This window comes from Notolabrus celidotus, chromosome 4 (genome assembly GCF_009762535.1).
Source record: "Notolabrus celidotus isolate fNotCel1 chromosome 4, fNotCel1.pri, whole genome shotgun sequence".
Classification (NCBI taxonomy): domain Eukaryota; kingdom Metazoa; phylum Chordata; class Actinopteri; order Labriformes; family Labridae; genus Notolabrus; species Notolabrus celidotus.
Genome location: NC_048275.1, coordinates 9397234 through 9423327, shown reverse-complemented (window position 1 = coordinate 9423327; position 26094 = coordinate 9397234). Strand labels below are relative to the sequence as shown.

Genomic DNA, 26094 nt, shown 5'->3' with positions numbered 1-26094 from the left:
GAGCCTGTTTGATGTTCATGTACAAGTTGAAACATTTGATTTGGAGTTGCAACTAACAAAAGACGGGGCAGAACAGAGGGCAAAGGTAAAGAGCAAAGAGCAGATAAAATATTTCCACTTATCAAGAGTTTATGGCTGAGGTAGTTCTGAACTCTTGCTCAACACTACTTACAGAACTGACTCTTTAAAAACATGAACACCTGGTTGGGATCTTCTGTTCTTACAAGCTGGTCCAACATTAGCTCAAAATGTGATGCCCAATAAATTAACTTAAGTGTGTTGAATTAGATCATTGTCTGTGTGCTCTATTTCAGCCAGCACCTCACATTTTGTCTCTCTCTCTCTTTTATTTTCCAGGTTACCTGAAAGCTTTCCAGAGCTACGAAATCTCACATGCCTTTCCATCAATGATATTTCATTACAAGTTCTTCCAGATAACATTGGAAAGTAAGTAAAAGCTTTACCTCATCGTACATGCTTTGAAACATTGAGTACATCCTGTCTTTGCCAGTGAAATATTCTGATGAAGGTAGACAGCAGGAGAGAGAAGGAGAGTTTATAAGACCTAGAAATAATGACTAATATCTGTGGTCCTTTGATGGGATGCTTAAGATGGTGTTTCAGATGACTGTAACCTTTAGAAAATGATGTTTCTGAGCATTTAATGCACAAGAAGTCTGAGATGTATGTAATTCAGATGACTTCAGGTTCAAATAGCAGCCAATGTGTTTCTCTGTACACTTCAATATGTCTGCATTTTAAAATGCATTGAACTCATAACATTTCTTTCGAGTGGCACTTCTCTGTCTGAGTGACTTTTTATCTGGCGGCAAGGTTGACAATTACTGCTGTATTTTTAGCCTGAGAGCACTTCCTCCCACACAGCCAATTAACACATGGCACCAAAGTGTTTCTTCTTCGCTAAAATGTATACCTTCCACTGTAAAGACACCAGAGGTTATCCACTTAAACAACAAAAAATGCGTATAACATGTCAAAGTGCTGCCTGCTCTATTGTCTGTCTCTCTGCTGATGGTGTAACGTCTTCCAGAATCTCCTCTGTCTCACCACAGAGGGGTAAACATACCAACTACATTACTCTCCTCAGACACATCCGTCTGTGTCGTCTGCCTGGCTGCATTGTCTTTGTTCATAAAAGGCAACAGGCTTGTTGTGAGATGTATAAAGTGTGCTGCGGCGAAGAGACCTGTCTGCCAGCATTCTTATTCCCACGAGGTCGGCGTTATTGTCGAGTTTAGTTATAATTGGATTTAATAACAGAACTATGTGCTTTAAGGTCAAAGTGCCACAAGGGTTGTTTTTTAGTTTGGAATTCAAGGGAAACTGGATTTAAACGCTTACAGGGATGGATTTAAAGGGATCAAATTACTCCACTACTAGACGCTCTCTTTGGGTCAGAAAGGTTGCTAATTTCCAGACATTTGACCGACTTTCTCAGAATCCACTACTAACCTGAAACCTTTTATTTCCCTAACCATGTACTTTTAATATGTTTTGTGTTGTATGCCACAAAGAAAGGCCTGCTCCTGCTGTTGATACCCGCAGTGAAACTTGAACTGATGTTGTCCAGTAGTACATGTTAAATTACCTCTGGCAGTGATTAGGATGGCATATTTTAACCGTTAGATAGCTGCTGAAGCTGTCGGAGCTAAACTAAACAGAGATTTGTCTTGGCTTGCCACGTTGACATAAATTAAGGATTACTGCTGAACCTCTCGGGGATAACGCGTGCATGTCAGACGGGAGCATGGCTGTATGATTCAAGAGAAGACTCTTGGCTTCTTCAGTGATTATAGTTCAGGATTTAAGACTTTGAAACAGCAGTGTTACTTATAGACGGGCTTTTAGGCTCAGTGTTGTCCAGAGTTTCACTGATAAAATATTAAGCCTAATAATAGACCTTCATTTGATTCAGCAATACACAAATGGGGAGAACCATTGACACTGAAAATGTTCCTTCGTATGCTCAAACAGGTGTAGCTGTGTTGTGTGTTGTTGCTTCTCCAGGTAGTTTAAGTCTGGGGATATAAAATGATCTAACGTCTACTAAAAAAGTATTTGTGGTGTTAACATTTCCACTTTTAAAGGGACTGCTCTGCTTGGGACCTGAACTCTGTGTGATGCTACGCTTCTGCTTTACCTGAGTAAATGTGGACACTTTTTATTGTCTCATTACTTAGAGATGATAAAGTTTATCATATCGTATTGAATCGTATCGTATTGTAACGCTTCAAATCGTATTGTATCGCTCCGTAACGTATCGTATTGTATTATATTTTATCGTATCGTATTGTATTGCTTTTTATTGTATCGCTTCATATCGTATTATATTGCTTTGTATCGCTTCGCATTGTATCACCTCGTATCGTATCGTATTGTATTATATTTTATCGTATCGTATTGTATCGCTTCATATCGTATCGTATCGCTTGGTATTGTATCGTATCGTATTGTATTGTATTATATTTTATCGTATCATATTGTATCGCATCGCATCACTTCGTATCGTATTGTATTATACTTTATCGTATCGTATTGTATCGTATTGTATTGTATCGTATCCTATCGTAACCCTTCGTATTGTATCGTATTGTATTGTATAGCTTCATATCGCATTGTATCGCTTCGTATCGTATTGTATCGTATCGTGTTGTATTGTATTATATTTTATCGTATCATATTGTATCGTATCGTATTGTATCGCTTCAAATGGTATTGTATTGCTTTGTATCGTATTGTATAGTATTGTATGATATTGTATCGTATCGTCTCAAATCCTGTCGGAACCTTTCGTTTTGTATTGTATCATATCGTATTGTGTTGTATCATACCTTGGTGTATTATATTGTATGGTATGTTATGGTATGTTGTGGTATCGCTACGTATCGTATTGTATTGTATCATATTGTATCTTATCGTATCGAATCCTATCGTAACCCTTCGTATTGTATTATATCCTAGTGTATCATATCGTACTGTTTCGTATTGTATTGTATGGTACTATCGTATCTTATCGTACCATCATGTATTGTATCATACCCATCCACAGTATAAATAACAGACGTAGTATCCTTGGACGTCACCCATCTGTTTCTGAAGCGCTGTTTTGAGGCCAGTCGTCGGCGGCAGCCATTTTGGAAATGCTGAACTCAACATAACTGCTGTCAAGCGAGTTTGACGTTAAGAGGCGGGCTTTGAGCCTCCAAGCCAACAGCTACAGTTTTCCCGCCTGTCAGTCAAGTCAGCTGTGCCTCTCATAATGTAAAACTTAATATCTTCGAAATTGCCGCGTTATGAAAAAATTCACCCCCATACAATGTGTGCGAGAATTGAGCTATCCAGACTACACTCGTGTTTTGTACCAGGCTGTAAACATGTTTATTTCTGCTGTAAAGATTGGCTTTTTTGAAGTGGTGTGTATGTGGTTTCCTGTACTTCCAGAGCCAGCCTCAAGTGGACACTCGATGAACTGCACTTCTGCATTGGACTCATAGTTTTAGACCAGAGGTTGCCGCTTGATCATACCATACCGTATTGTATCTATCATATGGAACCGTAACTTATGGTATTCTGCTGTATTGTCTCGTATAGTGTCGTCTTGTATTGTATTACAAGTACAAAAAACTCAAACCCTGATGAAAGTCAAAGAGGACTGAGGATTGCTTTGCACCTCATTCTGCATTATTAGTCTGTATATCTCTTGGTCTGCCTTCTGTGAATCCTGTCTTCCCTGGCTGTGTCTAAATGTCCATTCCGTCATGATTTATGTCCTCCGCACCATGTGTGTTCCTTCCCACAAGTCCACCATCACTTTTTTTTTCTCCTGCTGTTCATGTTTGCCATGGCAACAGGTACAAACTGAACACAAACAAGAGCGTGAACCTCATTGATGTGAAACTGTATATATGACTGATCCAAAGTATTTTGATTTTGTACGCAGCTTCTGAGGGGTCACACATCCATAGAGTATACATGGAGGATTCAAGTTCAAGAGATCTTCCATAACATCTCCCTGTGTTTCCTCATGGTACAGCATGTGCCCCACATATGTCCCGTATCTAACTTACATAACGCAGCGTTCTCGCTCCTTCAGGAGGAAAAGGTTAATGAAAACCATAACAGAGCTGGAAAAACATGGTGTCGGTTTTTTAGAAGTGGATAAGATAAATGTGGCAGAGGTTGATGACAGCGGCGGGTTATCTCCTCTTGAGATGGGAGTGTTTTCTGAGAACAAAATATCTTTCACAGAAACCAGAGACTTAAAGCAGTGAGGTGGTTGTTTTCATTTCTGATCTATTTCTGATTCTGTAACGTTGAATAACACGTCGGCTCTTTGGTTCATCTCTCATTCAACATGAAGCATGAATTATTTTTTATGGACATGGACTTTATGCTGTGCTTGTCAGCTGTGGTCATAAAACCGTCCATTAATTGAATGCTTGTAAAAGCACTGAGACAAACAACACTCCAAGAGATAACCCTGTACTTTGCTCTGTGATGGCCTTTTTGACATTTGCTTCTTCATGTCAAGTCCGCAGCACTTGTTTATGCCGTCCTGATTTTACAGCCTCGATAAGACCGACTCGCCTCTTAAAGTGCTTCCTGTTCCCAGATATCTGATTGTAAAGAGACATTTTTCCAGACGTTTGTAGCTCTCATCATGATGTAAATATGGGTCCAAGTTGTGGACAGGGGGAGAAGGAGCTGTGAAGAAAACTCCAGGTTGTGCTCAAAAACAAAACAATTTTTTTTTTTATCCTTACTTACTTTTGTGCATTGCCTTTACACTGCTTGGCAGTACCTGCTCCCAAATCGACTTGAAGCACTTTGTTACTCTTACTGATCTTGTTTCCTCTTGTCTAGATCTTTGCTTGTGTTGTTCTTGTTCTCGTATGTATGTCGCTTTGGATAAAAGCGTCTGCTAAATGACATTGTAAGATTGTAAACAGTGACTCACTTTCTTTTGTTTTTGCAGCCTCTCCAATTTGATTTCACTAGAACTTCGAGAAAATCTGCTCACATTCCTACCAGAGTGAGTATTTATCAACTTCCATATCTATATATGGAAATACATGTTAGTACTGTTGTATGTTATATGAGTGATGTTAACTTATCTGTCACCCACAGGTCACTATCCTGCCTTCACAGACTTGAAGAACTCGACTTAGGGAATAATGAACTGTACAGTTTGGTAAGCTTTGTTTTCTTCTAGATGATGAGGAACATGTTTTCTCACAACATGAATCGAACCAAACTTTTCCCATTTCCTTGTTCTTGTTGGGTAGCAGTAGATTAGCATCCCTCGAGAACAGCTTTCTCTTCTTATCACACAGCGGGGCGGATGACCATCTGCTTTGAGCTTTGGTTTTAAGCTGTAATCTTGTACCAGCGGCCTCTCTCTGATGGCCGATGATTTACCGACAAGACGAGCGAAATCAGCTGGCAAAGAAATGCCTCTTAGTGTGTCTGAGTTTATTTGTAATTCATCTCTCATTTGTGTGTACCTAGCATTGTAGTCTTAACACTGTAGCATGTTTTCTGTTTGTCTGCTGTGTTTCTGCACAGTTCTTTATTATTAGTTAGTGATTACATCGTTTGGCCCTCTCTTTTAGCCCCTCTCTGGTACATTTTGTAAACACAGTAAAGTTGTGTTCAATTTACATGAATGCCAAATAAGATATGAGTATAACAAATATCATCAGTTACATTTTGGAATTTAATTTTAATAGAATTTGACAAAGTTTGAAAAAGCATAATCCAACTTGACATGTATGTCATTATTTTTAGCCCAAAAGTCTTGGAGAAAACACCTCAATGTTTTCAATTTAAAACGACCTCTACTGCTTAATAGAACATAACAACACCGAGCCACTTGCGTTGTGTTCTTTGCTTCTCCTTTGTCCTCTTGTGTCTTGCTCTTCTGTTTTCCCTGGCCCTCACTCTTTTGATTTCAACATTTCTTTCTCCCACGCAGCCCGAGTCAATAGGCTCTCTTGTCAGCTTGAAGGACCTGTGGCTGGATGGAAACCAGTTGGCCGAAGTACCTGCAGTGAGTCAATCATTCAACATATTTCTTATATTCACGATCCTCTCACTCTCACTTTGTTTTGTCTCGCTCAGAATCATGTGATAATAGTAAATAGACCGTACCTAGAGTTAGTTTCAGCCACTCTGAGTGCTTTGGACTACACCATGGAGACATGGTTACACTGTCATGGTGGCTGCACCTTTAGTCCCTGGTTAAAATGGGGCATATAGTCTACCTTGTTTCTACTTTGCTTCACTAGATGATCTGGATATATGGTTTTTGATGACATATTGTTGCATGTTTTCTTACCACTTGTCTCTGCTCTGGACTTCAGGAGATGGGCACTATGAGAAGCATGCTCTGTCTGGACGTATCAGAAAACAAAATAGAGAGACTCCCAGAGGAGCTAGGGGGCCTGGTGATGCTAACGGACCTGCTGGTCTCCCAGAACTTAATTGATGCTCTGCCAGAAAGCATCGGTAAGCACGTGAATGACCTTTTCTCCTCATTTGAAATGGCTATAAGCAGATTAAACCCATGCAACACAAGATACTGTGTGTACTGTATCTGTCAGAGTATTGCTCTTTTGCTTCTGTACATATTTTGACAAGTTAAAATAGTAAAATGAGTCACTAAAATAAAATAATGCAGGCATAATTTCCCTTAATCAGCCTGCTAATGAATCCAAACTGCTTACATTAACTTACATTTTTTCTTTGTTTGCAGGAAAACTACGGAAACTTTCAATATTGAAAGCCGATCAGAATAGACTAACTTATCTTCCAGAGAGCATCGGCCACTGTGAAAGCCTCACCGAGCTTGTGCTAACAGAGAACCAGCTACAGGTGTGTATGCAACTGCTTTACTGTGTATTCTTTCACATGTGGAAAAACTTTCATAATTGAAGACACCACAACTATACGACCAAAAGGAGTGATACTTTTATAAATGTTCTTTTGCACAGATTGTTAAGGAGGTAAACATATATTATGCAAACATGAAATATATATACCTTCATACAAACAGGCAGCGTGAAAGCAGCAGCACATCACATCATGTTTTCAATGGAATGTAGTCACAAAGGTTACATCATTGGGAACACTCTCGAAAGTGATTTTTTATCTCAATTACTTTTTGTATTGAGAAATAAAGGTTAAATAAAAATAAAATAAATACTAATAACATCAAATTGTTTTAGATTTTTTAATCTTCAGCCCCATAATAATGATGATAAATGCATTATTTGCATCAGCATAATATTATTCAGTAGTAGACTGGAAATCTGACATAACAGTCGGACAAAATGTGGGGAATAAATAACTTTATGTATATTTATCATAGTAATGATATAGATATTAAGGTGCATAGATATTCCATTAAAAAAAACTGTATCACTAGATGTAGGAGTTTGTTTAAATGTAAGTTTAAATAACTTGAGACAGGTTATCATACCTGCACACAGTATCTGCTGCAGTGCACTGACAGAGAATGCAAACACCACTAATCTGTCTGTTCCTCTGTTTATGTGTTAATAAATGAAACAACTGTGCGAGCGACACATCTTCTTTTGTCTCTGCCCGTGAGAGCAGCACATTATGCTGATGATGCAGGAATAATTAAGCAGTCCATGTTGTAGTGTTCATGGATACATTTTTCTTTTTTATTATTTTTAATCAGTTGTCAGGAACACTGAAGACAATGATAAGACGTAGACAGTCTTAGGAAACATGCTTATCTGCCTCTCTAAAGGTTTAAGCATATGCTGTTTTTTTTTTATTGTTTTTATTTGTCTGTTGTTTCAGAGTTTGCCGAGGAGTGTTGGGAAATTAAAGCGACTTTCCAACTTCAACTGTGACAGGAATCAGCTATCGTTTCTACCTAAGGAGGTAAGGTTTTCATGTTTCATGTTTCAGGACACACAGTTGCACTTAAAGGAGGATTTAGGGCCTGTGTCCACTCACAATATTTACTGGACTGACGAACCAGTGCCATTCAGCATTTTCAGTGCAAAAACACCCTCAGCGTTAACTGTTTGTTGTTACTGTGCTCACATACAGAGCATTTTAGAACAGACTTCTCCGTGACTTCTAAGGTAAGCAGAAGTGCTGCTTTCGTAATCTAGCTACAGTAAACACCAGTGAGAAGTGCTTGGAAATTGAGGTTGTGGGCACCGTCAGTGCAAAAATTACCATTAGTGGACACAGGCCCTGAATGGCAACAGAGCAGCCGATGAGCCAAAATTTTAAGATATGGTTCTTTAAAACTAAAACTGAGTTTATTCTCTTAAAGAGCTCGAATTAATCAGTCCAACTCTGGGGAGAAGGGGCATGCCTAAATAAGCTAACTAATTATGAAAACAGGAAATGAAGAGTGAAATGCATCATGTCTTTAGAGTTTGACCGATGTCACATCTATTAACATGGAGGACGCAGGTTTTACTGCCTATTCTGCAGCCAGTCAGTTTTGATGGCTTTACTTTAAGGGAGCTGTAATGTCATCGATATATAATATATATTTTCTTTATAATAGTGATACAGAAAAAGCAGTGCGCTAGTTTCCCTGCAGGTGGCAAACATGTAAAAATGACAGGATGTAAATAAACCCAGTCATGTTTTACATCTTAAGGCCTGGCGGGCCTGTTTGGACAAACCAAAATAAAATCCATTCACAGCATGTTGACTTATGTGCTGTCAAGGAAGACAGTAATCCAGTTATGTAATTCTTTAATGCATCTTCGTCTCGTTGGCTTAGACTGTCTAAAGTTCATTCACGTTCGCATCAACAATGCTCTCACTTGTGGAGCTTTCTTATTTCACTTTTACTGCTCAGAGTTCTGTTTTGTTCAGCTCTGCCTGACTGCATCCATTGTGTCTGTACATGACGTTCTTCTCCAACCTCTCGTCTGTTTAAGTGAACGCTTGCTTGGTTTTAAAGCTTCATCTGAAAGGCTCCTTCAGACGTGGCACAATGGCTCTGTGTCTTAATGATGCAAAGCCTGCAGTGTGTGGAGTAAAATAACAGTTGGCCTAGATAATGAATCGATGGTGTCACCGTTTTCTCAAACCAGCATTGCATGATGTCTCTGACAATCCGAGTGTAGCCATGGTCCGAGTATTGATTAGTGCTGCTCTGAGCTACTTGACCATTGGCCCAGTGTTATGGATTTTATTGATTGTTGATTTGATGCTCATAACACTTTTTTACATGGCTGAATTTTGCTCATGCTCGCATGGAAGTAGGCGTAATAATGTATCTGATTTGTGTTTAGGTTGTGCTTTGTCACTACACTCCCTTTTGTGAATGCAGCACGCCACTATTCATTTAGAAAGGAAGCAAAAAAAAAGAAAAAACAAGACCTTTATTAAATTGGCTATTTTATGTATGAAATCTTAAAACACTCTATTTGTAGCATTTTGCAGTGAAATAATGAACTAATAGCTAAGCTCTTTGTGTGTTTAAACCTCTGTGCACTCTCCCAGCCTCTCCTTTCTCCCTCCAACTCTCATATTTACTGGCGTAGGTGATGAGCTTAACGTGCTTCTTTTAACATGATGAATCTGTGCAGCAGCACTGATATCCTGCTCAGGTCTACATCTGAGCAGATTAATAGATTACAACTACAGTTTAGCTCACCCATCAAGTCTCTGCTTTGTCTGGACACTAAGCCTAATTGCTCCTTATTTTAGGTCACTCTGCCACATCCCGTTGACATTTGATCCCATTTACTTATCTGATCTGCTATCGAGATCATCAATCCTGGAATAAAGAGCCAATGCGCTGGTTTCCTTTATCCTGGTGTTGACAGAAAACAGATTCATGTGCATGTATGTGACATTTTTCAGGTTATCCCTGTGTGTCCTTCACTATGTTTTCAAGCTTCACAGGAAACCTGCACTGTGACTGACATGCAGCCTGATCATGTGATCTCCTCTGTTTCCTAGATCGGGGGCTGCAGCGGGCTGAATGTCTTCTGTGTACGAGAGAACAGACTGACGAGGATACCGGCAGAGCTGTCACAAGCCACAGAGCTGCATGTGCTCGATGTGTCCGGAAACAGGTGCGTTTAAAGACACTCAGGTCCTCTTTGTACAAATCTCTCACTGTCAGACAGTTTTTATACACCTGTTCAAATTCCTGTTCAAATCTAGTCATTTCAAGACCTTACAGTTAACACTCATGAGAAACGTTGGGTTTGTGCTGACTTTGATGCCTCTTGTGAGCTAAGGTGTTCATCCTATGTCTTTGCTGATCTTGTTCTGTCTCTACAAAGGTCGTAGTTTCTGACAGAACACATCCTCTTTTTCTTTTTGTATCAGTTGCTGTTGAAAATGCTTCTTCAGCGCTCTATCAGTCCTCTGCTCTGACAGCTTGCTGGTCTGCTTGCGGCGGTTTCAGGCAATGAAACTAACAGTACAGAAATGTCAGATTTGTTGCTGATCTTGTTTGTTTTTTGCAGGCATCACTATCAATTTTGAATCTGTTTCATAACCAGTTAGAAGCTCCTCACAGAGACTAGATATCAGATCATATAAATGTATAAATACTTTTCTGGTTCCTCAGACAGTCTTCATGATTCGACTGTGTTACTCACGGTCAGTCCAAGCTTGTTTTGCCTCCATTTCTCTGCCTGTACCTGTTTTGGTCCAAGCTGTGCCTTCAGATGAAGCTGCAGCAATGTCTGCTGCTTCAGGCTAACACAAACATGTTCACCTCAGTGTCTGGGAAGTGTCTCCTTCCATGTCAAAACAGCTGCTGAGTCTCTTATCCTAACGTGACTAAAGCTCTCATCCCACATGTTCACACGGCAGCATGTATCTGCTTCTCTTTTTCTCCACTGATTTATCTTCCTGTTTGTCTTCAGGCTCGTCCACCTACCCATGTCTCTGACCACGCTGCGGCTGAAGGCCTTATGGTTGTCAGAAAACCAGTCGCAACCACTCCTCACCTTTCAAACTGACGAGGATCCGGACACGGGGGAGAAGGTGCTGACCTGTGTGCTGCTGCCTCAGCAGCCCTATGACACTGACAACAAAGGTAAAGTTTTCATTGAGGTGAAGGAATACATTTAGAGTAACCAAAATGAGTCTTTGGTTTTTTCAGCTGCAGCAACTCTGCAGATTCAATCAACCAGTCCAGAATGAGAACAATGATTAGACAGTGTTTATGTTTGGAAGCAGCGTTTGTTTACACATGTTTATGTTCATATTAAGAAGCCATTGGAAACCCAAATTCACAATAACATTCTCACTCTGCAATTAAGGGTTACATTTCAGTTTCAGTATGAATCTAAAAGTGCTTTTATATATTAGTTTCATGTTATTCCTTTTTCTTTAGAAGTTTCTGAAAATGTTCTTGATATGAGTTTGAATTGGCTGTGGGTTTTCTGCCGATATTTAATACTGAACTAATTCCAACAACCACAAGCTTTGTTCCAAAAGTGAGTCAGCGGTGATCTCAAAGAGTGTTCTGCAGTGAGATATTGATCCTCCTGTCTCATATCAGTAGTTTCATTACAGCAAGCCCCAATAATAACAAGTAGAAGATCATCAAGACAATGATGAATGTTTGGATTACTCTTTTGTTTTTTGCTGCATTGAAATGGAGATCCTTAGTTCAAAATCAGTTCAGTCAGACAACTCACGTTTACTTAAGATAAAGTTTATTGCAGAATACAGTATTGTGTTTTGAGTATGGGCTCTGAACCTCATTAGTCCTTGTAGATTATTTAAATGCAGACATTTAGGAGTAATGAGATGGGACTAACCCCCAGGTGGGTACGAAGTTTGCACACAGCACTGAGCAGGACAGCAGGAGCACTTTCAAAGCGGAGGTAGAGACAGGGAGACTTGCAGCTTAAAAAAAATGCCAAATGAGGATGTTAAAATCAGCTGATAGGAGGATGATGACGTATCACTTTTAATGAGTGCAGCTTGAGTTGTCTGCCTGAACTAGCTTGCAGGCGGCGCTCCATTATTGACTGATAAGTTGAATTGAATAGTTACGTTCAACTTTCACTTTTTTTTGTCACCTTGGCTCCAAAACTCATGGAAATTATGTCAGGAGACAAACAACCCTCATAGCCAATAGATGCTTTTTACTACAGTGCTGGTGTTGTTTGTTCACTGTCTCTGTGTAATGAGCGTCACAAAGAGAGGCCTCAAACATCACAACTTATATTTCAACTTTTTCAAAAAGCTGCTCCAAAATCCAGGCTGCAGAAATCACAATAAAGCATGACAAATAGGAAGAGGAACTTAAACACTGACTGTGATTGATGTTTGTTTTGATGATCATATCTAGTCATTAGGGATCGATACACTCAACGCACGATTTGATTGCCTCACGATACGATTCACTCACGATTCTTTAACGATTTTCAAGAAAACTGGATTGAACTCAAAATTGAAATAACCATTATTTTATTTCAATTCTCAGATATGGACAGTTGCAATATATATTTTTTCTCTTATATTTCTTTGTAAACAAAGTAATCCTTTTTCATTTTTAAGGTGTATTGTAACTAAAACCAAACAACATGCATTCAAATCAAAGACAAAATTAAAAGATTAAGCCCTAGAAAATGGAGCAGCAGCTGATGTTTGATGCACAGTGGAAAAAAAACTTGCATCAGAGAGAAAGATTATGCACATAAACTGTAACATGTTGCACAGATAGCTGTAAACATATTGCACAGATATAATGATGATCCATTTCTGGCTCGGGATGTTGGGCGGGGTCAGAGGGATTTTCTTCTATGATGAAAAAGCACTAGCTAACACGACAGAGCCGTCACTTAGCATAGCATTTGTAGCTTTTGGAGCAGTTGGGGACATCTTAGCTGTTGTGACATTTGCACGCTAACTGCTAGCTACGGTGTGTACAACAAAAGCAATTTGTATCTAACCAGATGACATGAGTATATTCAGATCATTTCTGATTCTGACTCAGAGATCAAACTGTTTGAGCTTCACATTGATTTGGGCGTTCAGAGGAGGCAGACAGATGTTAGTCTAAACCAGATCAGCCTCCACAGTTTAAAGAAATGATCCAAAGGCCCTAATGAGCTGTTTTCTGATCTAGGTTTCTCTGATAGGGAAATCTTTTCTTAGATCTGAGCGGATACTTAAAAAGACTTTTAACTTTATAACCCAGATCCACATTCCCAGAGGCTTTAAACTCTCTGTTTATCTAAAGTGTTGTGTTCCTCTGAAGTAAAATGACTTTGCACAATCACAATGACATTTGAGTAATATTCCTCATCACTTATGGTCTCTGAGTATTTAGTGCCCGGCGGTTTTTCATGACATTATCACATGATCCGCTCGGAGAAGCACACTGTGTTCCGTGCTCTCTCATCCTTCCCTGCAGTTTTTCTGTCGATTACGAGGTCCTGTAAGGGATCACATCCTCTGTATCAGATCAGGGCCTCTCTTGTCCCTTGAGGCCCTCCTTGGTTATGTTTTCAGAAATGCGTTGGATTGGACAGCTAAAGAGGCTTAGCAGCGGCTGGCCTGCTGCCATTAAAAGCTCACCCGCTGGTTATAAGGATGCTGCTGAGGGCCGGCTTGATCTCCGCCTGATACAGCAGTTCATTCTGTTTTATTTTCTTCAGCCGTCATCGACATCCTCCAGCACTTCAGTCTGAAGCGTATTTGTAATTCTATTTTAAGTGTTGCTTTCCTTCTTGTCGTTCTTTCTTGCGTTTAAGAGGAAGTTTTTCTCCTTTTAAAAATCAAAGGCATCCATTCATTTCTGTAACGTGCTTTCTCGCTCTTGAGTGATGCAGATATTAGACGGGTGGAGGCCAGATGAGGGAGGCTGAGGCTAAGGTGGGGGCAGGGAAGATTGTGTTGCTGTAAGCTTGTGACTAAGCTGGGATTTGAAACTGTGATCTGGCAGTTTCAGGCTCCGGGTTGTGTGACAGCTTTCATTTCTTGAGTTGGCGGCGTGCTGGGAAGCAATCGCAACAACCATATTGATTTTAATCTGTAGAAATATTCCCGTCAGCGTTCACTTTGACTCAATCAGAGCATTTTATTGTGTGCACCTAACCCTGTATTGAAAATTATGTTGTCTCTCTCCTAAACTACTACAGGCTCTGATAATCTTGCCCGCTGTGGAGCTCTGGAGAGTCTGGCGAATGACATGTCAGAAGATACGTGGGACAACAAAGCCATGAACCGGATCAGTGCCATTCACTTTCTGGATGATGACGAGGAGGAGGATGATGACAAGGTGAGATCAGCAAGCCCAGGGGAAACATTACACTGCAATCCATCTTTAAGTTGGGGAAGTTGGTGATATGTTACTCTGAGCACAAACATAAACCTGCAGATGGTGTTTGAGGAATGTCAGGAGAGCAAAATCAGGAGGCTTTATCAAAATTACCAGCAAACAGATGTTGATTTTTGGGTCTGTCCTGTCCTTGACTTGATATTTCTTAATTTGCCTTTAGTTTTCAGTACAAGCCATTAGTGATCTAGTCATGATCATGAAATTAATTTACTTATCTAATAGATGTGTTATCAAGGGATCATTTAAAGGTTTGAGGTCCAAGGCTTATCTTTATACCACACTCTTTTTTTTTTACTAATAATCATAATGCTGAAAAAGGCCAAACATGTATGATTCTCAGTGTCAGAAAAATGAGCATGGAGACCAAACATGCATTTAAACACAGGAGAACATCATCCCTCCTCAGCCTCGATCCTGCATACTGTAGTTGGGGGAGCTCTGATTCATTTTGGTTCTGCACAAAAACCCACAGACAGCAGAGGTCGTGCAGCACCTGGATGGATTTTTCAGTGTTGATAAATGAAGCCAATAAAGATAGAATAGAATAAATCTTTAATGTTCACCAAGGTGGAAGTCTTCCGTAGGCTCTCCCGTTACATAATGTGGGCACAAGAACATTCACGCAATCATAATCAACCAGGACAGCAAAATACACATTAAAAACAGTTCATGTTATGTCAGGGATTCAATCTCATCAGTCATCTTGTGAGGTTGAGAATGTTTATTGCATCTGAGATGAGTGACTTCTTGAATATGTTTTTAGTTGCCAGAAGGACTCTATAACGCCTCCCTGAGCTCAGAGGTTCAAACTGGCAGAAGAGAGGATGTGAACTATCTGTTAAGATGCTCTGTGCTTTCTTCCTCTGACGTTCTTGTGGTTTGCCCACTATCTTATCTAAAATTGATACAATATTAATCAGATGTGGAAGGAAAAACACAGTTCCTCAAGTGTCCTCTTGAGGCTGTCTCCAAAAGCCAAGAAAACCCCATTAGGCCACATGTTTAAATGCACATTTTTAGAGTAGAATCAAAAATGTTGGCGCTGGGGGGCGCTGGTGGCCTAGTGGTCTAAGTGCCCCACATCCAGAGGCTACAGTCCTTGTTGCAGGGGTCGCCGGTTCGATTCCCGGCCGGTTGACCATCTCCTCCTGCATGTCTTCCCCCACTCTGTACTCCCCATATTTCATGTCTCTCTTCAGCTGTCCTATCCAATAAAGGCAAAAAGGCCAAAAAATATAACTTAAAAAAAAAAGAATCAAAAATGTTTAGAACCTAGTACAACCCCCCCCCCCATATTTAGGCAGGGCAAGGTGTCAGGCTGATTTGGTGGGTGTGCTGCCAGGAGGTAAAAGGCCTGCCTCAGCACCACATCTGTGCCAGTTTTTTGGATAAGCCTAAAGTTAGTTTAAGACATAATTTTCAATATGGCAGCGGCCATGTTTGGGCTTCATTACCCCCTTTCAGAAACCAAAAGGTGACATCATTGAGTTCATATATTGTACGGTCTATGATTGCAACTAGGCAGGAAAATCCAAATGTGGCCTATTAAGAGTTTTCTTAGTGACTAACTATGAAGGTTATCTATTTATGGGACGTCCATGAGATTTAGTTTGCATCAAAATTGTGAACTGAGTGCATCCAGTGATACATACGACGAGCATATTTCCCCTGCAGCTGGGATGAATAAGATCTAAAGCAAAATGATGCCACTTTGTTACAAGCTGCTGATGTGTTGTAACAAGTCTCAGTTAAGTTTCACTAGAGGCGAGGAAAACACACGAGTCTGTTTGTAGTGATGCAAAATCTAATGAGTGAACCTTTCTCCACACGTCACAGGGAACTCTACTCCGACGGGCCACGCCTCACCCCGGCGAGCTGAAGACGATGAAGAAAGCAGCCGAGAACCTCCGCAATGACCTGAACGCTGCCAAAGGCCTGGACTCCAACAAAAATGAGGTCAATAACGCTGCAGACAGAGTGACCACGTCTGTGTGACCTTTTACCTCAGAAATGTTTTTTACCTCCTGTGTCTGGCCGTGTCGTCCTGCACAACCCCCCCCCCCTGCAGCCCGCCCCCCTTTTTTCTCTTACCTATGACCCCCGGTGTGGCCTACCCTCCCTCTGATTAAACCCTGGGATGCCTGTAATCGTGCTCCATCTCCAGTCCTGAGAGCGTGTTTGACTTGGTGTATCGGGGCCGCCGTGCCTTCCTCTTTTTGAATTCATGTCCGCTGCAATGATCTGCACAGAGACGCTCCTTTTTAAAGAAATTTTAAAGATTGATTACTTTTTTTAAATGCCTCTTTTTAAAAATATACTTTAGATAGTTGCACTATCATAAGTCTTTATAATGTGGTCAAACCTTCATAAATGTATTATATATATTGTTCTATATCTATTTTTAAAACACTGGGTGAATACTTCTTTTTACATTTTGGGCAAACATAAAGGCAGGAGTTTTTGGACCTACTGATTAAGGATTATTGTATAGTCTTCTTGTGAATATCAATACTTTTATACTTTTTGGCAGCTCAGATGTAAATAAAAATGTATAGCAAATTTCTTAATCAGTTGCAGATTTTTAACTTTTTTTTTAAACCTTGGTACCTTTTTCTTTTTCTTTTTTTTTATCATCAAAGTAACGAACAAAACAGTCACTAATGTCTTATCATCCATATAAACCAGAGTTTTCATTCGGGGAGTGAATGGCCTTGAAACCTGTCAAACATCTTGAGCTGTTTTTGGAAAAGAAAGACTTTTGATTATTGAATTAAATTAAATTTTAAGTACTGCACATCAAACTTTAATTACACTGAAGTAATGATGCTGTCTTATTTATATGTGCTGTGCTTCACTGCTTTGCTATATCTTCAAATAAATGCCAAAAACAGCTTTTTTTTTTTTTTAAACGAGTTTTCTCCCTTATACAAAGAGTACTGTTAAAATGATAATGGGTGGTTTGGTGTAAATGGGGCTCGTACCACAAAGACGGCATCCTTTTAAAATGCAGTTTTTCAGAAGTTCCACTTTAATGCACTTGTTGGCGTATCTTAAATTCTTTAAGTGGTACATGATAAACTGTGTTCTTCTGTTTTTAAAGAGTGGACCAGAGTGATTGGTTCAACTGTTTGTTTTAATGTTTTTAATTATTTTCTGATCAAGCTGCACAGAACAGATCTCAAAGAGGCACTGCGCCTCGAGACCTGGATGACTTTTAACCACTGATCAATAAAAAGAGTGCAACACTAAATGACATGTTTGTTATTGCTTTGATTCTGGAAGTCAGTTTGTCAAGGAAAACATCTAATACCTTCTATCTTAAATTTCCACTTGGTGTTAGTGAGGCTAACAAACTTTCAATCGTCCTACGAGAAAACAAGACAGAGCTGGTTTGCTCTTTTCTAATACCTATATCCAAAAATAAGGAAATGGTGACATAAAATTATATGAGGCAATAAAGCAGGTTATCCACTCTCTAACCCCTCCATCACTCATGTCTGTCCAGCAGTGCACATAGTTCCTGTACAGCTTTGCCAGCATGTGTCGTATTTGACTTGTCTATCCTGCACGTGCTGCATGTTGTAGTGACAAAGGCATGCTTCAGTTACACAGGAAAATGTTCATATTTGTGTTCTTTGCATTCCAAACACAGAGAAACTACATCGAAGGATTCAAAAATACTAAGTTATAATGATTCATGATCTCATTTTGTATTGTACATGCCCCTTTTTAAGACAAGTAACCCTTTCTTTTAACAAGTAGTAGTTATACAACCATGAGGATACTGGACAGCTTCTTCTGTCTTGATGCATAACATCAATGAGTCTGTGATATATTCATTTAAAGGCCTTAAACTGATCAATTTGTTTCTTCAGAGTTGCTTTTTGCCTTCCATTTAAAGGAACCTTCTTCAGTGAAAATCAATTCCAAGCATGACATCATCCTTTACTCTCTTTTAGCTTCCTCATGCTGCATCAGAGGACACATTTAGGCAAAAGACAGAAAAGCTTTGGAGCATTAATTTTGTGTAACTTGTGCTCTTAAGAACAACAACACTGAGAGACTGTAATAAGGCAGCTTCACTTTCCCTCTGTGGTAATGTAAGGATTGATTTGGTGCCCCCTGGTGCTCCAATAATGACTCTTATTTGCACTGATTATCAGCAGCTCCACTAGAACGCCTGAGATTCCTCACAGGATCAGCTCAGAGAACTACTGCTATTACTTTAAGCCTGTGCACACTTTAAAGATGAGCCACATGACTTTATGGAACATATGTAGCACTTATTCAACACTGTCCCTCGTTTGTTCTTTGAATACATTGCACTAACATTCATTCATCAGCAGCGGGGGGTTTCTTCTGATAATCTCCAGGAGTGTAGAAATCCTCAAACTAACCCGTCCCTCAGGACCAGCTGCAGAAACTGGTCTTTCCCCGTGCTCGGCTGGGGGTCGAACAAAGAGAGTCAGCAGCCGGGGTTTGGTCTGCCCCCGGCTGGGGACGATGCGAGCAGTCTCTTCTACAGCCCTGAGAAGGAAGCAGAGGAAATTGAGCAACCCAAGGAGGTCTGTTTTCCAATTTAGGCTTCTTATCCAGTCATTGTTTTTTATCTGGGTTTGTTTGGATGGGGGGATTCACGTTTTTATGAGCCAGCTCCTCTGCAGGTGGTTTAATCCTGCTGCAGGCTTACACTAATGCTACTTTGTATAACATATAGAGAGTAGAGAGTATATCTGAGAGGATGATTATCTGGATGTTTTATCCTCTTAGAATCGGTCATTTTGCAAACGTTATGTGAGTGGATTGACTCTCCAGAGAGATACGGTGGCCCTGAAGGTCAAAACATTTCAGATTAAAAAAAAGTTACATGTGTGTGAAATGCTTTAATGTTTTGTTGAAATGTTGTAGTTTGTGAGGATTTGTGTTATGTGGAATGCTTGTGTTTTTAAAATGTTGTGCATCATGAAAAGTTTTATTGTGTTTTGTCAAATACATATGTTTGCTGGAACTTTGATGTTTCTTAAAATGTTGTTTTGGGCATCAGTCACTGTTTTGTGTGTTTTTTTTTTTGTTTAGTCTGTTTATTTTCTGAAAAGCATTTGTGAGACGTCATGTTTTGTGTTTTGTGAAATGTCTCTGGCTTATCTAAAAAGCTGCTTTGTCAAATGTTTTTTTTCCGTACAATGTTGTGATTTGTGGAAACTTGTGTTTAATGAAATGTTGTTTTGGTCTTGAAACGTCTTGTTTTGTGCAATTTTGTGTTTTGTGTCATGTCCCTCAAATTCTAGAGATGTCTTGTTTTGTGAAATGCTTTTGTTGTGAATGTGAAAATGAGGTTTCTAAATTTCAGTCAGCTGTTGTATTCTGTTGAATGTTTTTTTTAAAACCTGTTTTGTTCAACCCTGCCATTATTACAGCACTGTGTTTTCTGAAATGTTTTGACCTTCAGGGCCACCGTACAAGAGCACAGACTAATTTCTTATCCCCAGCACTGTGTGAGCCGGTTGTTAGACAAAGACGTCTCACATTGTTGGTTTCCTCTTCAGAGAACTGAAACCAGAGACAGCAGAAAATCTCAGCATCCCAGAGCTCTTCACAAAGGGCCCGGTCACCATGGAGACAACATTAAGATGTCCTCCATCACGGCGAGTCCAAGGTCTTCTTCAGAAAGGACTCTTCCTCAGGAAACATTCATCTCCCAAGTGCCATTAAGAGTAACAGCACTCTGTGGATCTTTGTTAAATGTCAGACTGTCTCTGCATGTGAATAATTGCTGTTCTAGCTTTGTCATCTCCACTCTCGCCTTAATCGCTCATAATTTCATGCTTTTATTTGTAATAAAAATCATCTCCTCTTAGTTGCAGATCAAAGTGTCTGGTCAGAGGGGGAGTTTGGGATTCAGTATTGCTGGTGGGAGGGGCTCTCTGCCTTACAAAGACAATGATGAGGTGAGTGGTTGAGCTGAACATACAGCGTAGCTCAGTCTCTATGTTTTAACTGACACAGACTGGTTACATGCTTGTTATGACCATAGCTTCTGTTTCCTGCTTTTGATCTTATCAGAACATGATGTTCACATGAAAAACAAGGTTAATATTACTGTTTACACAACCACTATTAAGGTGTTTTGTTTTCTAACAGTTGTAGTTGTGATATTTGGTGCAAAAGATCCTGAGGTCTGTGCTGAGCTAAAGACGGAGGATGTGTTTTGTTTATTTGGCTTTAGTAAGCCGAATAAATGAGATCATACTAAGTGGTCACAAGCCACTCAATATCAAATTAACAAACAACCCAAGGTTTCTTTCTGCATGTACATATGAATTTGAGTTTGCAGTGTATGGCTGTTTTCAAACATGAACTATTGCTCTGTCCTTGTACTTGATTTGTTCATCCTGTATTACTGTGGAAGCAGCTAAATCTGTAAAGCTTTCAAGTTCCAGACACATTTCTCAACAGAGCCTTCTGTGCTTCAGTCCTTGGACCTCAATCATTGACTTTTCTTAAACTAAATGAATGAATGTATTCTACTGTAGAATCATGCACAGATATTAAGTTTAAAAGCCAATACAATCCCAATGAAACACAACTCTGAAAAACATACACTACCATTCAAAAGTTTGGACACACCTTCTCATTCAATGGTTTTATTTATTTAAATTATTTTAAACACTGTAGATTAATACTGAAGGCATCAAAACTATGAAAGAACATATATGGAATTATTTAATTAACAAAAAAGTGTTAAACAAAGCAGAATATGTTTTATATTTTAGATTCTGTAAAGTAGCCCCCTTTGTCCTTCATGACAGCTTTGCACACTCTTAGAATTATCTCAGTCTGCTTCATGAAGTGGTCTCCTGGAATGGATTCTAATTAACATGAGCCTTGTCAAGAGTTAATTGTAGAATGACTTGCCATCTTAATGTTTTTGAGACCATCACTTGTGTTGTTCAGAGGTAGGGTTAGTACACAATGGATAGCCCTATTTGACTACTGTTGTAATTCACATTATGGCAAAACCAGATCATATCAACCATCTTCAAAACCATTGAATGAGAAGGCGTGTCCAAACTTTTGACTGGTAGTGTATAAATAAACATATAACTGTTACTGTTGGCTAAAGGCTCTGACATCCAAACACACAGGGAATATCTGCTTCGTAAAACACAATAAGACATTGTATCCACATCCCCTAAAATAAAAGGGCTAAAGGTAATGAAACACTGAACAAACAAACAAACACAAAAAGTGAATTATTCTCTATTCTCAAAAAGAGTAATCTCTCTTAAGTCGTATGAGTTTTTAGTCATGGGGATCTGTCCTGATTTGTTCATAAAACTCCTTTACAGGTAGCTTTATCGACACAGCTGACTACATCTGTACTGTTAGCAGCGTCATGCAGAGTGTGTTCTGACTTCAGCTGCCTTACAGTGCATGAGTTGCAAAGTGAGCCATTCAGTTCCCCGTTCACCAAAATATGACCATATTCATTGTAACATGTTCATGCATAAAAACTGCTTAAAGGGATATTTCAGTGTTTCTGAAGTGGGGTTGTATATGTTTTAAATCACTAGTAATTGTAGCCACAAAGGATGCTGCTCAGCTCGGCCCCTGTAATGAGAAACTCCAGGGAGCAACGGCATGCAAGCTAGGCTACAGATTTCTGCAGACAGGGCCAGTTCTGCCATGTAATTTAACTCATTTTGAAAGACTAGTGTACGCTCCACTGGGATTTTTTTCCAGCACTTTACTTTGCCACCAGAAAGCCTGTTCATTTGCAAATGCAGTACAGACATGCTCTTCCGCCTGCAGCGCACTGCTCAGCTGTTCAGGTCTGCAGCTTCAAATAGACAAAAATACAAACAAACTTAATAATGGGATTTAAAGTGACATCACACAAGGCATTGTAGCGTATCGTATCCATTGACTGTATAATAAAGATGGTATCGCAGCGAAACCTACTGTATAACTCTCAGTAATGGGGCCTACATATTTCCCAGGCTTGAAGCAAAATAAGCATTACTGTGCTGCACATGGTGAGGTTAGGTGTTCAGCACTACTCATCATAACAAACAACGCCTGTGAGAAGTCCAACATCACCTTTTATAGTAACATGCAGCTCACAGAGCTTCATATAGAAGAAATAGAAAGTGAAACAAAAAAAACTATAAAATTGTAAATTGAATTTAAATCAAAAGCTGGATTAACACTGAAGTCACCCTGTTAGCTGCTTCCTAGTACAAGGCTCCACCAGAGAACTTCCAGCTCTCAAAACCAGAATGAGGTCTAATCCTCATCTCTGATACCTACATGCATAAATCATAACCATGATACTTCATAACCCCATCATAACCTGAGGACCCTGCTGCACATGAAACACTAAGCGATGATAAAAGGAGTAGTCCCTATTAAAACTCTCTTGTGTTTCTGTCACATTTCTTTCAGGGCATCTTCATTTCCAGAGTCACTAAAGGAGGAGCGTCAGAGAAAGCTGGGGTCCATGTTGGAGACAGAGTACAAGAGGTAAGAGGAGGAGGATTTTTCACACATTTCTAATCTTTGCTCTAATATTTTGATTCACTGACTGATCCAGCATGTGATGTATGTTGTTGCATGAATGGAAATCACAGACATGTACTTCTAATTGTCTATAAGAGTGAGTGTGACTCCTGGTGTTCCTCTTGTGACCACAGGAGGGCGTCATTAGACCAGCACACGGCTCAGTGATTTAGTTATTTAATTATTTGGATCCACATTTGTCACTAACAAGGCACTGACTGTCCTTCCTGGAGTCCAAGCATGTAAACATGACGAGATATTATACAACAGTTATATCATTTCAAATTAAAGACAGATGAAACATATACAAGCAATAAGTACAAAAACAAGAAGGGCAACAAACAACAAGTAAAATATAAAAAGACATAAAGACCATATTTGCTTTTTAAAATCAACATTAGAGTGTCATAAAAAATGTATTCACACTATAACTATACAGTCACTAAAACACTTCACAAAAAATGTACCACATGACATTTTCCCATGCAAAAGTGAACAGTTCATGTTCATGAAGTTGAAAAGTAAAACTTATCTGCCTGTTAAAGGAAGTTTGTCCTTGCCACTGTAACTTGCTAAATGCTGCAAAGTGCTCAGCTCATGGGGGATTAAGATGAGATCAGACTGAGTCCTGTCTGTAAGAAAGGACTGGATTATATCCTGTCTTGATGTTGGGTCTTTGTCAATAAAATAACATTGAGTACAGTCTAGACCTGCTTGCACCAAAGATTGTCGAGAGACTGCAATAATGGCAGCCGGTCAACTTTCTGGTCGATCATCAAATCCATGAGGTTTACAAATATTGGCGCATAGTCCTCTATTCTTGGGATAACATTTGTTGTGATTTGGCGCTATTGGACAACTATTCAGATATGCCAATTTTATAAAAAAAAAACTAACAGCTGTTTTTAAAACCACATTTAAACCAGCTTTGGCAACAAACCAGAATATTCTACCAACTATCACTGCTTTCCTCTTCTCTATACCAATTAAGAAACGTGTTTTAATCACCCAACATCAAGCTGACAGAAAGAAAGCAGCTTTTAAGCCTTCAAAACGTTTACTGCTTGTAGAAGTTTCTTGAATGAAAAATCAAGTCTTCATTCAAGAAACTTAGCAAGGGAATTTCCCTTTCCACATTGGCAGATTTTACTCATTACAAGCAATTCAGGTCTTAGTTTTGGCTTTTTCATGTCTTGAAAGAAATATGTTTATTTGGACATTTCAGTTAAATGTGGCTCCTGACAAGATTAATGAGACATTTTAGTGGACTTCAGCAAAAAACACTCAGTCATTTTGAGTTTTTGCAGTGCACTTGTTTTAAGCTGATTGATGTTACAGTATTTGGTGGCAATATTTTGTGGGTCAAGCTATTTTTAGCCTGCCCTCAACCCTCACCCCTGACTCCTGCTCTCACTTTCACTGACCTGAAGTCTGTGGTGTGACCGCCTTCCCCCCAGGTCAACGGCCTAAACATGCAGGGGGCGACCCACCACTACGCCGTCACCGCTCTCAGGAACGCCGGCAACTGCATCAAGATGAAAGTGATCAGAGAGAGGCTGCTTCCTCGGGAGCTATATGACCTGGATCAGCCTCCTCCTCCTCCTCCAGATCCTCGAGTAGTGACGGGACGACAGCTGCGAGACTGTGCTGGAGGGGGACGGATGAGCAAACAGCAGATAGAGGAGAGCAGAGAAGACAGTTTACCCAAGAAGATTGAAGCGATTATCTGCAATGGCAACGGCGTTGTGGGTGGTTTGCACAAAAATCACATTACAGTTTTTTCACTTCTACTATTGTGTTCCTCAAACCACTCAGGGATTAAAACACTTCTTTTCTTTTCCTATTTCTTCCTCTGTCTTTGTTTCAGTTGGATTTGGAGAGGAATCTGAAGAGGACCCTGTCTGAACTGGAGGCAGTAACCATGCAAAATAAAGAATCCCTACAAGGGGGGAAGCAAACAATGACAGTAAGCAGATTTACTATCACACAATGGGATGAACCTACTGTATAATATCAACCTAAACCAGCTCCAATTCAGTCAAAAACCCCCCTGCAAAACCAAACACATGACCTGATTTTATGAGACATCAGCATGCAGACATCATATCATGTAACAAATTACTTATTTTCCTTCCCAATCCTGTTTCCCTCTGTAATCATCCGACAGATCCCCCGGATCATCCTCACTCATCCCTCTACCTCAGATGAAGATGTGGAGCTCTTGACGCAGAGCCCCGGCAGAGAGATGCTTTGACGTTCTGACAGACACTGCTTTGAAAGTGACTTTCACCCACCTTAACCACATCCTGGGGGGCGGACAAACGTAGAGGACACAGATTTATTTTGCTTTGTTGAAGCATGTTCAGGGATGTCTCTGTGGATTTTGCGCAAAAAAGCACTACAAGAATGTGTTTTATGTTACTGTCACTGTAAAACTTTTTTATCTGCCAGGTTTAAGTGCTGCTAAAAGTGTTTCTTCATATAAAAGTTTTTTGAAAGAACTTTATTTTTATTACCAAACTACAGGGATTCCCCTGTTTCAATTCAGGAAAGGCTGAAAAACAAAGGCAGACTGTCCTCTGTTAAATGCAGTCACTTAATCAATGAATGCTTCTGGCTACCTCTGCTTCACAGCACTCTTCTGCAAGTTACAGACATGCTTGTAAGCAGAGTCTGCACCCGTGACAATGTGGAGCCCTCAGATGTTCTTTAGTCTGTATTGCGATAAAAGGCCGGACAGCTGAACGGAGAGCACAGCAGGGAGTTGGTGTTCTGCAGAGACCTGAGTCAGACCGAGCTTGGCATATTTATTCACCTCCTGTGTAAGCTAAATGCAGACCTGAGATATTGGACTCTGCTTTATGAGAGGAGAAAGAGACAGTACATCACTCTGGAGGAATTTTTAATATTACTTCCCAAAGCCAAGAATGTGCAAAGTAGTAAAAGCCTGCCTTGTATTAATGAACACTTTTTAGATTTCTACATTGTTCAGTGTTCACTTTCTCAATAAAGTGTAGATATGTTGCTGCAGAGGCTTTTTTTTTGATGATACATTAAAGAGAGGCTGCAGACTGTATTAAATATGAATGTAGTCTCCGTGATGTCACCTGTGACATTTTTAAAGAAGCATTATGAAGCACACTGGTATTGGAAATGCTGACTCAACATCACTTTGATCAATCTAGACACAG

At 39.7% G+C, this 26094-nt stretch overlaps 2 protein-coding genes across 2 annotated transcripts in view; both read left to right on the top strand.

Annotated features, from left to right (window-relative positions):
- lrrc1 (leucine rich repeat containing 1) overlaps positions 1-17594 on the top strand; it is a 38075-nt gene extending 20481 nt beyond the window's left edge. Inside the window, exons 4-14 of the mRNA XM_034682736.1 lie at positions 358-447; positions 4997-5053; positions 5149-5212; positions 5996-6070; positions 6384-6528; positions 6776-6894; positions 7852-7935; positions 9991-10106; positions 10911-11083; positions 14145-14284; positions 16181-17594. Of these exons, the coding sequence (XP_034538627.1) occupies positions 358-447; positions 4997-5053; positions 5149-5212; positions 5996-6070; positions 6384-6528; positions 6776-6894; positions 7852-7935; positions 9991-10106; positions 10911-11083; positions 14145-14284; positions 16181-16339 (1222 nt within the window). The 3' untranslated portion in view covers positions 16340-17594. The remainder of the gene's footprint in view (positions 1-357; positions 448-4996; positions 5054-5148; positions 5213-5995; positions 6071-6383; positions 6529-6775; positions 6895-7851; positions 7936-9990; positions 10107-10910; positions 11084-14144; positions 14285-16180) is intronic.
- A 2288-nt stretch (positions 17595-19882) lies between these two features.
- Positions 19883-25887, top strand: LOC117812128 (protein scribble homolog). The gene is made up of 6 exons (XM_034682750.1): positions 19883-20058; positions 20203-20292; positions 22790-22867; positions 24361-24648; positions 24771-24869; positions 25071-25887. The coding sequence occupies exons 1-6, from the start codon at positions 19975-19977 to the stop codon at positions 25155-25157; spliced, it is 726 nt and encodes a 241-aa protein (XP_034538641.1). The 5' UTR covers positions 19883-19974; the 3' UTR covers positions 25158-25887.
- The last annotated feature ends 207 nt before the right edge of the window (positions 25888-26094 follow it).